Raw genomic sequence first — 15,161 nt, 5'->3', positions numbered from 1 at the left:
ATAGCAAAGTAAAAAATGTCATAAACATCAGAAACAGTTGTCTACCAAATGTCTAACATTAGAGACAATTTTGTGAAATGCAAGGTATGATAGCACTGAGCTACAAAATCATCCAGTCATTGTCTGTATAGTAAAGAACTGATAATCTTATATAGACAAGACAAATACAAAAACAACAGTTCACAGACATAACTGTGTAGTCATTTTGAAGTAGTACACATTTGGGAAGGATCTGAAGGAAGAAAGTAATAAGCTGCTTGGTCTTTTACCATTGAGCTCAATTAGAAGAGAAAGAAGCATGAAAAGAGTTGCCATACTAATGGTAGAAACAGAGTGCCTCAGTCACCAAGCAAAAGAAGGGACAGAAGGCATGAGAACATGTATCTAAGAATCTGCAGCATTCAGTAGATCCATGAAGATAAAAACAGGATAAATAGATTTAAAAATTTACCCAGTATAAAGTGAAACAGAAGAGATAAAGACACTGAGAGAAGAAAAAGAGAGAAATAACCAAGTTACAGGAAAAAAAGTTTTGCAGTAAAGATAATCAGAAAGTTACATTATCAGTGATAATATGATAAAAGAGATGAATTTTGTCTGATAAAGTCAAAGACACATACCAAGAATTTAAGTCCAAAGTTTAAATATGGTGGGCTGGAGGAAAAAGAAAGGAGGAAGAAGAGAAAGGGTTCTCATAAGCAGAGTTGGATCCAGATGACATAGCAGTGAGACATGACTACCTGAGAGGCACACAGCTAGAAGAAAATTGCACCACAGGAGTTGGAATTAGGAGTAAGAGAATGAATTTAGAGAGTTAATGCAAAAGGAGTACCTGAAAAACAAGAGCATACAGTTTAAAGGTAACAAATCAGAAGAGGAAGAGTATGTAGGTACCAAAGATGAAGGCCAAACAGAAGACTAAAAGAAGATTTAGAGAAGGATATAAGAACAAAGATACAGGACAGCTTGTACATAGAAGATAACAATTGTGCCAGGATATGACAGCAGTTTACATAATCACAAGTGGAAAAGAGAATGGAGGCAAAGTGATTGTTCACCACCTCTTTCAGTACCAGAAGGAGGGGGCATCAAGGGAAGGCAGAAGAATTCAGGCTCACAATGGACTAAAGGAGGTGTTCTTAATGTGATGGTTGAGCTGTGAAATTCATTTTAACTTCATTATAAAAGAATAGATATGTTCAAAGAAAAGTAGGAGGTGATTCTTGGTGCAGATCTTTACTAAACAGTACTAAAAACAGAAACACCCAGTTTCGTGTGTGAGTAGAAAATGGTTAGGACTGAGGGTAAGGAAATAATATAGATAAATAATTTTCTCATGGCAGACAAAAATGTTTGCTGTTTCCTAAATGTTCTCCTTTAGTCACAAAGGAGATAATTCTATACTGACCTTTTGTTTGACCCACTGTAGTCACTCATACACTGGGTTACACCAATTTCTCAGTGACTTCTTCATTTTAGTGTAATCCCTGCCAAAATGCCATCTCAGTTGTTATAGTTTCTTGGTAAGTCTTTACTCTTAGGTCTCCAGATTTTTTCATAGGTGACTACTGTCACAGTCACAAACACTTTAAGCCAGCGTACAATGACAAGAAGAAATACCGTGCCTCCCTCCATCCTTTTTCTGTCTGCTTGCACTGACATAACTGTTCTTCAAACAGTCAAATAAATCTCATCTGGGTTATAATCACATGACACAAAACAACAGATTACTTCTTGTCTAGGTCAGTTTCCTGATGCTGCTCTCCACGTGGCCACACAAATGCATGTGTCCTGTCACAATGAAATAAGTCATGTACCAGAAAGAGTGGCTGGAAAAAGCAGCAGGATGCACTGAGATTATTTAGCCTGGAGATGAGAAGGCTTGGGGGAACCTTATCAATTTAGATAGCACATCGGAGGGAGTGAGGAAGACAGGCTCTTTGCAGTTGTACCCAGTGACAGGACAAGAGCACAAACTGAAATAGAGAAAATTTCATTTAAACATAAGAAAGAACTCAGGCCCACAAGAATACATGTTACAGAAGTGTCACATTGTATCTGTTATTCAGTTATCTAGGAGGAGGTAGGAGGGGTCATATCCCAGCCAAAAAAGCATTTAAGTAAGTTCTTAAGATTCAGAGTCTACAAACCGAAAATGGCTAAGAAAATCATAGCACAGCATAGTGATGATCTCAGAAAGATTCCTGTTTTCAACCATGGAGTGCAAGATGCTTTAAAGGAAAATAGAAATAATTTTTCAAAATTTTATATAATTCATATATAATACTCAGCAATCAACTCTCAGCCTCAAGAACATTAAGCACAGTAATAAGCCTTCTGCTATTCCTCTTTTGTTCTGTCCACAGGCAGATAAAAAGTTTGACACCACCAAGTTTTGCCCAGGTGATGTGGCTACCTGGAGCTGGGAAGTCAGTGACCCTCATAGCAGGGAACCCCACCCATCATTCAACAGAAGGGGCACAGGGCAAGGGAATATTGAAGGGTATCTATGTATGCACAATACAAGGCAAATTTTAGTAAAGATGTACAAGAAATAGGTGAACTAAACACAATATTATCAGAGTAACAAAAAAAAAAAAAAAACCACAGCAAAACATTAACTTTCTATTTTTTTTTATTTTACTTAGAAGATAACAAAGTTACTATGTTAATGCTGCACAGTGTGGTCTGAACAAGGAGCCACTCAGTTGTTGAACAAATGCACTGTTGAGTGTTCACACTAAGAAAAATGGATTTTCCACCTTCATACTTCAGCAGACTAAGCAGCCAGAGGATGGGCTTCCCACACACCTGAGCAACCCACAGAGTAAGGCATGAAAAAGGTTTTTGCAGGAAGAAGACAAATCACCACAAAAGGAGAGAAAGGAAAAGCTCCTGAAACAGTAAGACTTTAATTGAAGCCATCATTTTTCTATTAATTGCATTAATGCCTGTTTTCATTGCCACAGGAGAAGGAAAGCCAAAATAGGACATATCTTTCCCTCATTAATACCACTTTTGAATGACCTGCTGCAGAGAGTTTGCCTTTGCTGTACCTCAGCAAATGAGACCAGCAGTGTCAAAGTACAGCGCTTTTTGCAACTAAAAATAAGGTCATCTCACAACTGAAAACAGACAGACCTAAACAGTAGAACTGTGCTTAACTTGCACCAGCTTAAGTTTGAAGCTCAAGCATTTTATAGGCTTGCTACTGACAGAATAGTCATATTAGCTCCAATAGCTATAGAAAAGGTGTTTGTGATGTGGAAGGAAGTAGAGACAATGACAAGAGGAAAAAAAAATTGCTCCTAGCACTGTCAAGAGGAAGAAAAAAGAACCTTGCTGATGCGTGTCTCTGTCCCACATAAAGGTGCAGTGAACTTTTTCACAGTTAAATGTTAAGGACTCATGGGCCAAATGTGTCCTTACTGCAAGATTAGTGGCTTAAATGGACTCAACTTAGCCATGAGATTGGCCCCAGGCTTCCATGAAGTAAATACAAGAGGATGACAACGATGATGTGCTAGAGACAGGAGATAGTTTTTAAGAAGTGGCTCTATGAGGCAGAGTAGGTCAAGCCTCCATTTCTGCACTGTAGGAAATCAAAACATTTTGAAGTTTTCCTGAAAGCTGAAGCATAACAACAACAACCTTGTAACACCAACATCTCTGATCTCCCCCAACTGGATCTGATCATTAAACAAGGCTGCAGGGCTCCAGTTCCTCTGAATAGCTGCCAGCCGCAGCACAAACACATTCTCATGAGGCACATTTTGATTCTGTTTAAAACAGCATTTTTTTACAGAAAACCATTCCACTGGCAAATTTTCATGCAGAAATACTTAATATGCCACCCTTCCTCCCACATGTGCAAGCACCAGAACTACTTGAAGAAGGTAATTACACTTCTTGTTCACACTTCATTGGATTGTTTCTGCAAGGTTACCAGTCTTTCCTTTGCTGGGAGAGGGAGAAACCAACATAAGGGTCATCAAAACTAGGGTGATCCAGCCTAAGTAGATGCAAGGAAAAAGAATATTTTTTTAAAGGAGGCTTGGTAGCCTCAGGGTAGCTTGCATGGGTACAAAATCAGCTCTGTACGGGAGCAGCCAGCCTTTGAAAATGCACATAATTACACTGTGTTTCTAACTGCTACATGACATGAGTTCAATGTACAACTGAAGAAGTATGTGCAGTGGGGGGCTGAGGGTGGTCTCTTGTTTCCAGCAAACAACCCTCTGGTGCGGCACCAACCCAAGCAGCTTGTGTGTGCTCAGCCCGGCTGGCAAAGGCTGGCTGGAGGCCCTGAATCAGCTCAAGGCTGAGAACATGAGCTAGGACAGCGCTGCAGGAACACAAAGTGTGTGTGGCAAGAGAAGAGTACTGTGCTTGGTCAGGGGTCTCTGAAAAAGCCTACTCCATGCCAGGCCTCTGTGGCCTACAATATGATTTCTCCTCCAATGTAATTATACAAGAATTTTTCCTCATTAGACTTGATACATTGTGTGGATCTAGAACTTGCCTCCTAACTTAAGCACACAAAAAAAGTTTATTAATCCCTGCTTCAAGAAAATTCCAAACAATCAAAACCAAAAGCTCTGAGAGAAAGCTAACTGACTTTTTTGAATCATTTATAATTGTCATCAACAAGTACAATTTCACCTATGTTTCTCTGAGAAATTCTTGATTTGCATTAAGCCCAGCTGAGACCTCTTCAGCTGCAAAGTCTCCCTCCTACCCCATCCTCTACCAGAGACTGGGGACAAAGGATCAAGGGAAGAAGTTATAAAAAGTCAAAAGTTGGGGCAGAGAGTTGCAACTGGAAAGCATCTTCTCACCGACATTTTACCTCACTCTTAAACTGCAGTGAGCCCAACCACTTTCTAAGCTCTGATCCTAAGTCCTCCTAGGCTTGAAGACCGTGTTACCATATGTAGTTACAGCTCCGATATGCAACAAGTTGAATTACATTGGTATCCTATTACACAGGCAGTTGTATCTGAGAGATTTCATGCTCGCCATTAGCTACCAGGATCCATCTCAGAAAACTACTGCATAAAGTACATCAAACAAACACGCAGATTACCACTGGACACAACACTGAAGTATGGAGAAAGACGGAGGCCAGAAGACTAATATGGATGACAGATATTTGGATCCAAGATCAAATGAATGGGACTTACACAGAACTTAGGCATTAATGCTGAAAATCATAATCCTCAAACTGACATTCACTGCTACTGACCCCTGCTTTACACATAAACAGTGTTAAGAGACCTATGTTTCTACTCCCAGGCATCCTAAAAACACCTCAGTCTTGATATCTCACATGCTATTCAGCACATAAAATACATGAACAAGCGCTTGGAACAAGCACTGGTACCAGAAACTCCCCCTCCACCCATTAAATCAGACTTATGCTTCCTCTTGCTCTCTGGCTGAATGAATCTTTGAATCCTGTATGCAGACCACAGCGACTGACCAGATGGACATAAATTCTGCCCAATACTCATACACACTTGGAGAAGCTTCCTGCCTATTAGGACACATTTCTGGAAAGTCACAGATCTGCGTTTGATCTTAAGATGGATGACAGAAATGGCAGAGATGCAGCAGCACACTAGTTTTGCCTGCATTATGCTGGAACTAAAAGTCTTGGGGAACAAAGAGCAGGAACCTCGTCTGTCTGTCTGCAAGTAAGCCAGTAGCATGCAGCCAATACAAGCTAATGTACTATGCCTTCTTTTAGGGCAGCACTGCTTAAAACACGGCTGTAGTACCCCTGGACATAAGTTGGTAAGCTGACTACATTGTGTCACGCAGACACAGTAGTTTAGATCTTCATTTGTTTACAACCCTCTTTCCACTTTTGTTTCAGGGTGTAGCCATCCCCCTCAGGGTCACACAGGAATGAGCTATTATTCAGATCATCAGTACTGTATTTGTATTCCTTTGTACCCCCCATTCAGGTAGTTAAAGTACATGAACTTTGTTTCCCAGTGAGTTCCATGGAAGGCCATCACACAGATTGATCTCCTGTCCATCTCTCAGAGCTATTACAAGGGGGTCACAAGTCAGCCAAACACATTATTCACCATGAACCTTCCTGAGCTACTAGCAGATCCAGTGCTAATCAGCAGGCTCCTGCTTACACAGCTCCCTTGCTGAGCCTAAGAGCTACCTGCACACAAGCCCTGAACCTGCTGCCATCACCATCCCAAGGTGAGCTAGGCGAGCTGTCTACCTGGTGTCCCCGGGACTCCCTAGGCAGGTAACACCACACACACACACCCACACTCACACACACAAGGAGATTCAAGAATTAGGTTGAGAAAAATAGATCAAAGCAGGCATATATTTAACTTGAGAGTCCAAACCGCAACTGTACTGATAAATCAGTATACACTCAAAATCCACATTTTATAACCACTATGATGACACTCTTATGTGAATAACCTAATGTGATCAAATTGTTTTAAGTGAGCTGAGACTTTGCTGGAAACATTTATATTCCCATTTCCAAACATGGGCTTAGACATACCACCTCTACCTCACAATATCACATCCATCCTCTCTTTCTGAAGAAGCAACCTTTTTCTGTCACCTCTTTTGGGAAACCACTTCTTAACCATTTCCAACTACAGCTTTAGACATCTTTTGTTTCATTTTTCAGCATGGTGATGGGGGAAAGTGGAGGGTCCTGCAGGGATCCTGGACTGGGCTGCTGCCCCTGTCCCAGGCTTCAAAAATCCACTTTTGCAGGCAGGATAAGCATTAGAGTCGCAGTGGCTGGTATGGGCAGAAATGCAAGGAAAGGAGAAAGGGCACAAGGGCAATCCAGCCCTTTCTGGAACTTCCGCAGTGACTTCCTTGGGTTTGTGCTGATCTTCCAAGCTGGACAAGATGCTATAGCTGATGTCAAGAGGAAGTCACCATGCATCTCTGACAAGCAAATCTAGCAGCTGATCCTTAAATGGGATTCCTAAAAGGCACTGGCTGCTTCCATCCACCTCCAAGGTCCATCTCCAGCCAAATCTTAGCAGCACAAAGAGCAAGATGAATCCCCAGAAGCATCCAGAATGTTTCACCATTTTTTTTGCAGCACAATTGCTTGTTGATTTTGTTCGTGTATCTCAACCTTTACGATTCCCTCTTCACCAACATTAAATTCTTTTTAACACTAGTTTTAGAGCATCCTAAGCAAGCACTCTCTCTGTATCTGTTCCTGATTTTTACACAGTTGAGCACAGAAAGATACAAAGGCATTTTAGCATTCATGTACTTCTGCTTAGGGGATATACTTTTAATTTGGAATATCCCAATATAATTGTTCAGTACAGACACTAAGGTTGTTTTTTTTTTTTTTTACTACACCTTGCTATTAGGCACAGAGCATTAGCATGAGCTATGAACACATGCTCTCATTGTCCAAGCTGTATGTTGGCCCAGGAACAGCTGTGTGTGTAGCAAGGCATGCTGGACAGGATAACAATGCTTTGCAACTACCAGGTCTTGCAGAGTGGGAAGCGGAGAAGGAAGTGGGAAGGGAAAGAAGGAGAGAAGGTGGTAAGAAGGAAACTGCTAAAGAGAAAGGAAACCAATGGGCAGAGAGCGAGTCTGAAAAATCGTCAAAGAGGATGCTTTGAGAATGACACAGTTCTGAGGAGCATGAAGGAACACAAAGTCAAATTTCAGGAGTGGATAATGGTTCTACATCAACATGTGGTCTCTTGGACCTACAGAAGAAATTCTGCCTTCAGTCCGGTGCAAAATATTGTTCTTAAATGGGAACTTTGCTCCTATAAGAATGAATGAATGCATTCCTTCCAGGTGTAAAACAAAATCCATAAGCAATGTTAAGAAGTGGAAACCAAAAATAAGTAAATCAGCTTAACTCTTATAAGCCACCATAGCGATAGGTCTTGGAAAAGGAATTCTGCCACAGGGCCCAGTGCTTATGCTGACGGAATTCTTTCCTAGCCTAACAAGAAGAGAAGGAGAAGGAAAACCAGTTCAGCTTATTATCCCCTAATAGCTAGTCTGGATACTAACTCATGTAGTTGTTTCTACTTTAGCCTGGTGCTAGAATGATGAGAATGAAATGTCAGTGGCTCGCACTGCAAATATGCAGCTTCCCTATAATACTCAGCTTTGTTAAAAAAAAAGTACAAAAAAAGCCTCAACACCCCCACAAAAAAAACAAACAAACAAAAAAAACACCACTACCAACAAACATAAACACATATATCACAAAAGGCCAGATGGTACTGTTCTTCATCAAGCGGAGCTTCTAATAACTTTAGTAGGAGCTTTGTTCACTTTCAGACCAAAGAATGTGCCTCAATAACGCTTTTATTTGTCTCAGTCTTAGGTCTCTACTGTGACTCTGGGTATGTATGTAGTATTTCTGAATCATGGTATCGACTCAGGTTGATGACCCTTTACAAGAGCACAGTGCAGTCAAATGAAGTAACTTAAGTTTATGACAAGATCCCACTCCTGATTCTTATGTAGTTTCCACAGGCCTATAAACAAGGCAGCAGATATAACAGCTAAAAGGCCTTTCACCAATCTGGAACAGCATGATCTTGGAAACGTATGTTCCGACTCCAGGACAAAATACTTCATCCACTTCCATCTCCCCTCTCTCCACCTTAAGCACAACTAAACCTCACTATTAAAAACAAGATGCTGCTTCAGAGAATAAATCTGTTATCTTCTTCAGACAATCATGCAGCTGCACACAAAATGCACGGTATGTTTTTATTAAAAATACACAGCATTTTTTTTTTCCACACATCATTAAAGACACTTGACAAATAACCCAACATTTGATAGATGTTCTGCATTGGAACGTGAATCATAGAAGTTTACATTTTCTGTGGTTGCTTTAAGATATGGGCACAAGACTTTGTCACAAATAATGCCACCAGTCTTGACAAGGCCCAGGTTGGAAAGGAAAGCACTAAGATGCCCAAGGGACCACTCAGGCCCATCAGGTGATCTCATCTACCCCACTATTGTGTCAAGCACTGGTAAGCACCATAGCCACCCAGGCAGCAGCCTCCCCAAGCATTTGCTATGTCCAGCAGGAAGACTGCAGCTCAAATTGTTCAGGAGCTGCTTTACAGCAGGTTTCCAGCTATCAAGCAAAGCCAGACTATCCCCAACTTCATTGCTTCTTGCCTAGCTCAGCAAAATTCATGCCAAATGCATTCTGCTGAAGAGACGGGCTTTGGCAGGATGCACAGCAGTGCCTTTTAAGATCTAGGGAACAGCTCCTTGATGTGTCTGCTTCATTCAGCCAGGCACTCAGAGGAGATTCACCAACACATGGGAGAGAACTTGTCTGACAGTCTCTCCAAGCATTCCCCATTGCTTGCCCTCCTCTCTCTGCCCCTCAGGAAAAGCAGATGATTTCCTGCTCCACCACCTCTGCTGCCACACGCTGGGGAGGAGTATTCACTTGCATGAACGCATGTTGTGGGTAGCACATCAGCTCTTCCCAAGCTCGCAGGATGCCATTCTCAACTGTACATGGAGATGTATGAAAGCACTTTGCCAGCACCAAAACAGCATGCTCCTCCTTTCTATACAACAAAAGCTCTGTTGAACCAGAAGTTCTGGGACCTGAGAAATCTGATTCACCTAATTGAAGGTGCACATGGCAGACATTTTCTTACGGTATGGAAAAATTAATTATAACACATGACAGGTTTCAGTTCTGGTGTTCAAGAGCTCATTAACAAAACTGCTATAAGAGGCGCTAATAGAAACAAATGCCTTTACAATCATAGGCTTCCCAGATGACTCTTGCTACAGAGATGGATGACAAATCACTGTCAGTCATCTTTTAATTCTATATTGACTACATTGAAGCAATTACCTGTTTATTTTTAGAACATGTTCCATTTTAAACACAAGTGATTCATTCCAAGAGATGTTTTCTGCTGTATCACTACTTCATGGGTTAACAGCTCTCAAATTTAAATGGCTTTAAATTCTGGGACAAACACTTGCTTTTTTCTTTTTCTTTTGCCTCTAGACATTGGATGGGAATTTTAATTCAGGCTTAAAACCAAACAAATGCTGGTCTTCAGTAAGCATCTGCATAAAATATAAAAATATCTGGAAAGTGTGAAAATGAGCGCCTGTTTTGCTAAACGCGTGAAATGAAACCTCAGCTGAGGGCTCAGCAGCAGCATTCTGATTGCTGTGCACATGCTCTCTTCCAAGTCCTCCTGCTCTGCAGCAGGGGAAGGCTGCCTGCCCACATCTTCAGAGAACTTTGTGATGTGATGAGCTCAACGGTCCTGCAGGGAGCCCAGAACTGATTGTTTCCTTTGACATTTCAAACACCAGCATGAGGGTTTCCCTCTTCTTATAATGCCTAAAGGAATAACACATTTTATTGCTTCCTCCAGCCAACTCAAGGTTTGTCTGCATTGTAGGCAATGGTCCGGACAGGAGTATGAGGGGCTGGGAAGAAGCCCAAGCTGCTGCTGTCATGGAAAATGAGGGTGGGGTGGAGAGTAAGGGAAGGAGAGTACTGGGAAGCAAAGGTTTCTCCTGTTGTTCCCTCTGGAGGGAGAGTACAAGCAGGAGCTGCCCCAGGCACTGCAGTGGGGAACCAAGTCCCACGCTCAGCTACTGCTTGGCTCAACCCAGCTCCTGCCTCCTTCCAAAGGGAGCAGCCTTCTCGGCCACAGCCCTTCTCTTGCCCCCAGCAGTTTGACACTCGTGACAACTGCACACCTATTCTGCCTGCAGCCTGGACCAGTCTTACCAGTCTGTATGCTGGGGAAGCCACAAACATCCCAGATGAGAAGGAGACTCCACCTTGCCAAGGGACAGCCCAAGCACCTCCAAAGAGGCAGCCCTGTCTTTGAGAATCTAAACTTCCTACTTCAGAGCTGACAGTGGAGTATCCTACCACAGCCCTGCTGACATTAAAAAAAAAAAAAAAAAAAAAAAAAAAAATCTAGGACTGACTCAAAGTCCATTTTACAGCTACAAGTCCATTACACAGCTGCTGGGCCTCCATTCATTAACTGTAACAAAAATGACCCAGGGCTCCTCGCATCAAAGAATCTTGCCATTTCTTCTTCATTCATTCCAAATATCTTGCTGAACTCACAATTCAGCTGGAAAACATCAAATAGGGTAGGTGGCATCTCTGCCCGCCCTTTGCTCCTAGCTGTGCTTTTACCTTTCCCTGTGTTGCATGCCCCCCCCACTTTCATGAGCATACCATGAGAAACCAAAACATTTACTTACATCTGAGGGCAAATGCAGAAGTATATAAAATTTGGCCTTACACTTTATTAGAATTAATCTTCATCAAATCTGAGACCAGGAGAAATTTATTTCTAAGGAATTAAACCAAACCCTTGCAGTGCTTGCCACTCAGCCACTGCTGAATTACAACAGCACATGAAACCTCACAAGAGAAACGGGTGGAAAAAAAAGTCGTAAGCAGAAGTAAAACTGACTCATCTCTTTATTGCCAACACCAAGAAAGCTGCTGAGCATAAACAAACAGCAGACATCCTGAAGAAAATAGGGAGCTACGACTCATTTTAATGTGAATAGGCAGATAGTCAAGCTGGAGGGAGTGGGACCATCCTGCAGCTACTCTGGACCTAAAGGAAGTTGCCGGCACCAGGGTGCACAATGGTGGAGATTCCAGGAGTGGCAAGGCCACCAGAGACCTGGGAGCAGGCAGAAAGCTGGTAACTCCCCGTTCGTGGAGAGCTCCTCACTAAACAGACTGGAGAGCTGCAGCTGCAGGTGTGATTGATTCAGGGATGCCACATGTACATTTAGATCTCAAAGACTCTGTTATTCTGAGTGGTCTTCACAAGGCACTTTGGCCTGATCTGGGAGCGAACCAGAGGACTTGTACAAGTGTCAAGCTCTATGTCCTGTCTGCTGGGGTCTACAAAGACTACAAGCTCTGCATGCTGACATCAGCCCTGTGAATATCCCTAAGTGTGGAGAAACTAAGTAGGTTAAGTCTTGGGATCAGAGAGCCTTGGGAGGAACATAAGGAAAGTCACTGTGAAAACAAGTTAGATTCCCTGGCAAAGTCCACCATGACCTACTAAGATACTTTAAAGTAACTATTTTGTTACTTACTAAAAGCCCTTTGTTTGAACTTTGCCTAACAGGTGGGATTAATGAGGAAGTTATACTGTTAGATTTTTTTTTTTTTTAAAGCACCTTTTACCAGAGTTGAAACCACAGAGGCAACCTTAATGCCTGCATCCCCAAGACTGATTTCCACCAATTTCAAAGCACAGATAGCATCACCTCTTTGTTAGAACAGCTCCTGGTCTGACACTATTCAATACCAAGACTCTCCCAGCTTGAATCTTTCTCACAGTGTCATAACCACACCTTTCAGAGTACCTCAGAAACTAGCTAATAAGCTAAATCTTGCTTCGGTCCTATTCAAGTAATTGCATTGTTTGTATGAGGGCTAGTCACAAAAGGAGGCAAGGAGAAGCATTTAGCACTGCCATGAATGAACACTGCTCAACGTCAGAGGCAGCATGTGCAGAACTCCATGAAGCTTCTCAGGGATCATCTTGTGATTGCAAAGAATGCTAGACTGAGCGCCACCTGTACAAAATACAAACCACAGAGTGATATACTGCTTTGTTTACTAACAGCCCTTAGCCAATTATTTATTGGAACATGGAAAGTACCACATTGTTTATCAGAATGCATTTAAAAAACAGAGCCTACGGATTTTGAATCCGTTATTTAGGATGTTCTGAATCTGAGTGGATGGTTTGCTTTCAAATTGCTACCACTTTCAGGTATTTATAGCTACTGATAAAGTCACCAAGTGTATTTTGTGCTTTGGCCCACTCCAGTTTCACACAAGCATATTTACGAGAAAGAGCTGACTGATACCAAAGAGGCTGGAAGGCCAACGCTCAGGCCACAATAAACCAGCTGTGCACCACTGCACGTATGACACAAGCAATACAATGTGCCACAACAACCGAGTCATGTGCCTTAATCCTCACAAATGCCAGTCACTGGAGCAACCACTGTTCTGAGCTGACTCCCGCTCACCCTGCTCAGACCAACGAGAAAACTGAACGTGCATTTTTTCTATAGAGACAGGTACTCTCTTCCCCCTCAGCAGACTGAGCCTGCATCACAAGAGGAGTGCTGTGTTGGCAAAGCACACACTGCTTTTTACATCTACTCCTGGTTCCAATGTGAAAATCAACATCACACCTGCTCTGTCCAAGTGGGTCTACATTACAGAGACAGAAGCAGGGAGAGCAGCCAGGATACACATTGTACTCCACTTCTTCATAAAACATGCGTACTACACAGAGAAACGATAATCCCTTCTTAGTGGAAAATCCAAATTTCCAAAATGAATCCCCAGGCTAAAATGAATTATTGTAATAACTACAATCCTAGCATGAGTACTAATCAAAGAGGCATAGCTGACCACCTTCTATGTGCCATCTCCAGCTGGGCAGTGCCGTGCCCCCATGGCTGGGTGTCCCCAGAACAAGATGGTAGTGCTGCTGGGTGTGCGGCCACTGGACAGTCTCACTACGCACTTCTGCTGAGTGCAGCATTAAAAAAAAAAAAAAAAAAAAGCGCACTACTGCAGCTCCTAACAGCAGGATGCAAAAATCTAAACCCAGGCCAAGTAGTTTCTTCTTGAAGTATAAAAAACACACAGGAAACAAAGCAAGAGACAACACATCGTACATGCCTGTTCCAGTGCAAATCCATTTTCTATGAAGGTACAAGATGACAGAAGCATTATTTGACAATGCTAGAGGCTAGGGCAATGTTCTTAACATACTTACAGAAATTTTATTTAATTGCTGATGCAAAAGGCAGTTACATAATAAGGTAATAATCAAAATATGAAATCAGAAGGTTAGATTACAGCAGAAGGGGAGGAGAAAAAAAAAGACAGCTTCTGCCTTAAATTTTGCTGCATTGTCAGGGAGCCAAAAACCGGATCCGAGGGTTTCTTCTCCTAAAGGGCAGAGCCATGACCACGGCAAATCCCACACGGGACTCCCCGCCGCTGGCACGCACCCACATCCGCACCATGCAGCCGGCGTGCGGCTAGCCCCGGCCCCGCTCGCACCGCTCGGCAGGCAGGCCAGCGCCCGGCAGGCAGCCCCGCGCAGCCAGATGCACCACGGAGAACAAAACCACGCCGCCGCTCCCCGGACACACACACACACATACGCGTACACACGAGTGCTCGCAGCCGGCTGCCGGCTCCCCGCAGCACCGCCGGTCTCTCGGCACAAAGGTGCCCGGAAGGGAGCCCCCGGCAGGCCGCTACCGCCCCGCCGCCGCCCCTCGATCCCCCCGGGAAGGGCCGGGCCGGGCGGCACCGGCCTCCCTTACCTGGACAATGCCCGCCTGGGCACAGCTCATGCTCCCCCGGCAGCGCGGCTGGCAGGGCTCACATCCCACACGTGCCGCTGTCAGCTCCCCACGCCGGGCAGCGTTGCCCGTGTATCAGCCCCCGCCGAAGCTCACCATAGTCCAGCAGCGCCGGCTGCAACGCCTGCAACGCCACCGCGCTCTCTCCTCCCCCTCCCCGTCAGCCTCCTCCCACCCCGCTGCCTGTCGCCGGGTACCGGGCGCACGGAGCCACCCACGCGCCGCGGCGGACGCCCGGCAGCCCGGCCCGCCCCTCAGCGCGACGCCCGGCCCGGCCCTCGCCTACGCCCCGGAGCCGCCTGGGGACGGACACCAGCGGCTGCTAGGGGTGGCGGCCTGCTCCCGGCCCAAGGCGGGACCCTGCGCACCTGGGAGCGCCCCCACCGCAGGCGGATCTGGGCCGGCCTCGGCTCTGCTCAGCCGGTCGCACCTGCACCTCGCGCACCCCCCAGGTGGGAACCTCGCCCAACGCCGAGGGAGGTAACGGTGCGTGCAGGTACCGGGGCAGGAGAAATCAGCTCTTCTCCCCTTTTTTCCCCCTCCCACAGGCCTACAGCCCTCCTGCTGATCCCCCGCCAGTAGCACGGACTCTGGGGTGGTGGCTGATGTCTTCCCCCTCGCGTACGAAATGACATCTACCCCGCAGCTAAAACTCTGCGGGGAGCTGACACCACCAACCCAAGCCCCTGAGGGATCCCCACCCTCCCCTCCCCTCC

At 44.4% G+C, this 15,161-nt stretch overlaps 1 protein-coding gene across 4 annotated transcripts in view; it reads right to left on the bottom strand.

Annotated features, from left to right (window-relative positions):
* HECW1 (HECT, C2 and WW domain containing E3 ubiquitin protein ligase 1) overlaps positions 1–14,650 on the bottom strand; it is a 269,154-nt gene extending 254,504 nt beyond the window's left edge. For 3 of the 4 annotated variants that reach the window (XM_021387591.1, XM_021387593.1, XM_021387594.1), the window contains exon 1: positions 14,407–14,649. In XM_021387591.1, coding sequence (XP_021243266.1) covers positions 14,407–14,436 — 30 coding nt within the window. In that variant the 5' untranslated portion in view covers positions 14,437–14,649. Of the gene's footprint in view, positions 1–14,406 lie in introns of all 4 variants that reach the window. The other variant, XM_021387592.1, reaches the window with a different exon arrangement.

The sequence above is a fragment of the Numida meleagris genome, chromosome 2 (genome assembly GCF_002078875.1).
Source record: "Numida meleagris isolate 19003 breed g44 Domestic line chromosome 2, NumMel1.0, whole genome shotgun sequence".
NCBI lineage: Eukaryota > Metazoa > Chordata > Aves > Galliformes > Numididae > Numida > Numida meleagris.
Note: the sequence above shows the minus strand (reverse complement) of the source record. Positions and strands in the feature narration are given on the sequence as shown.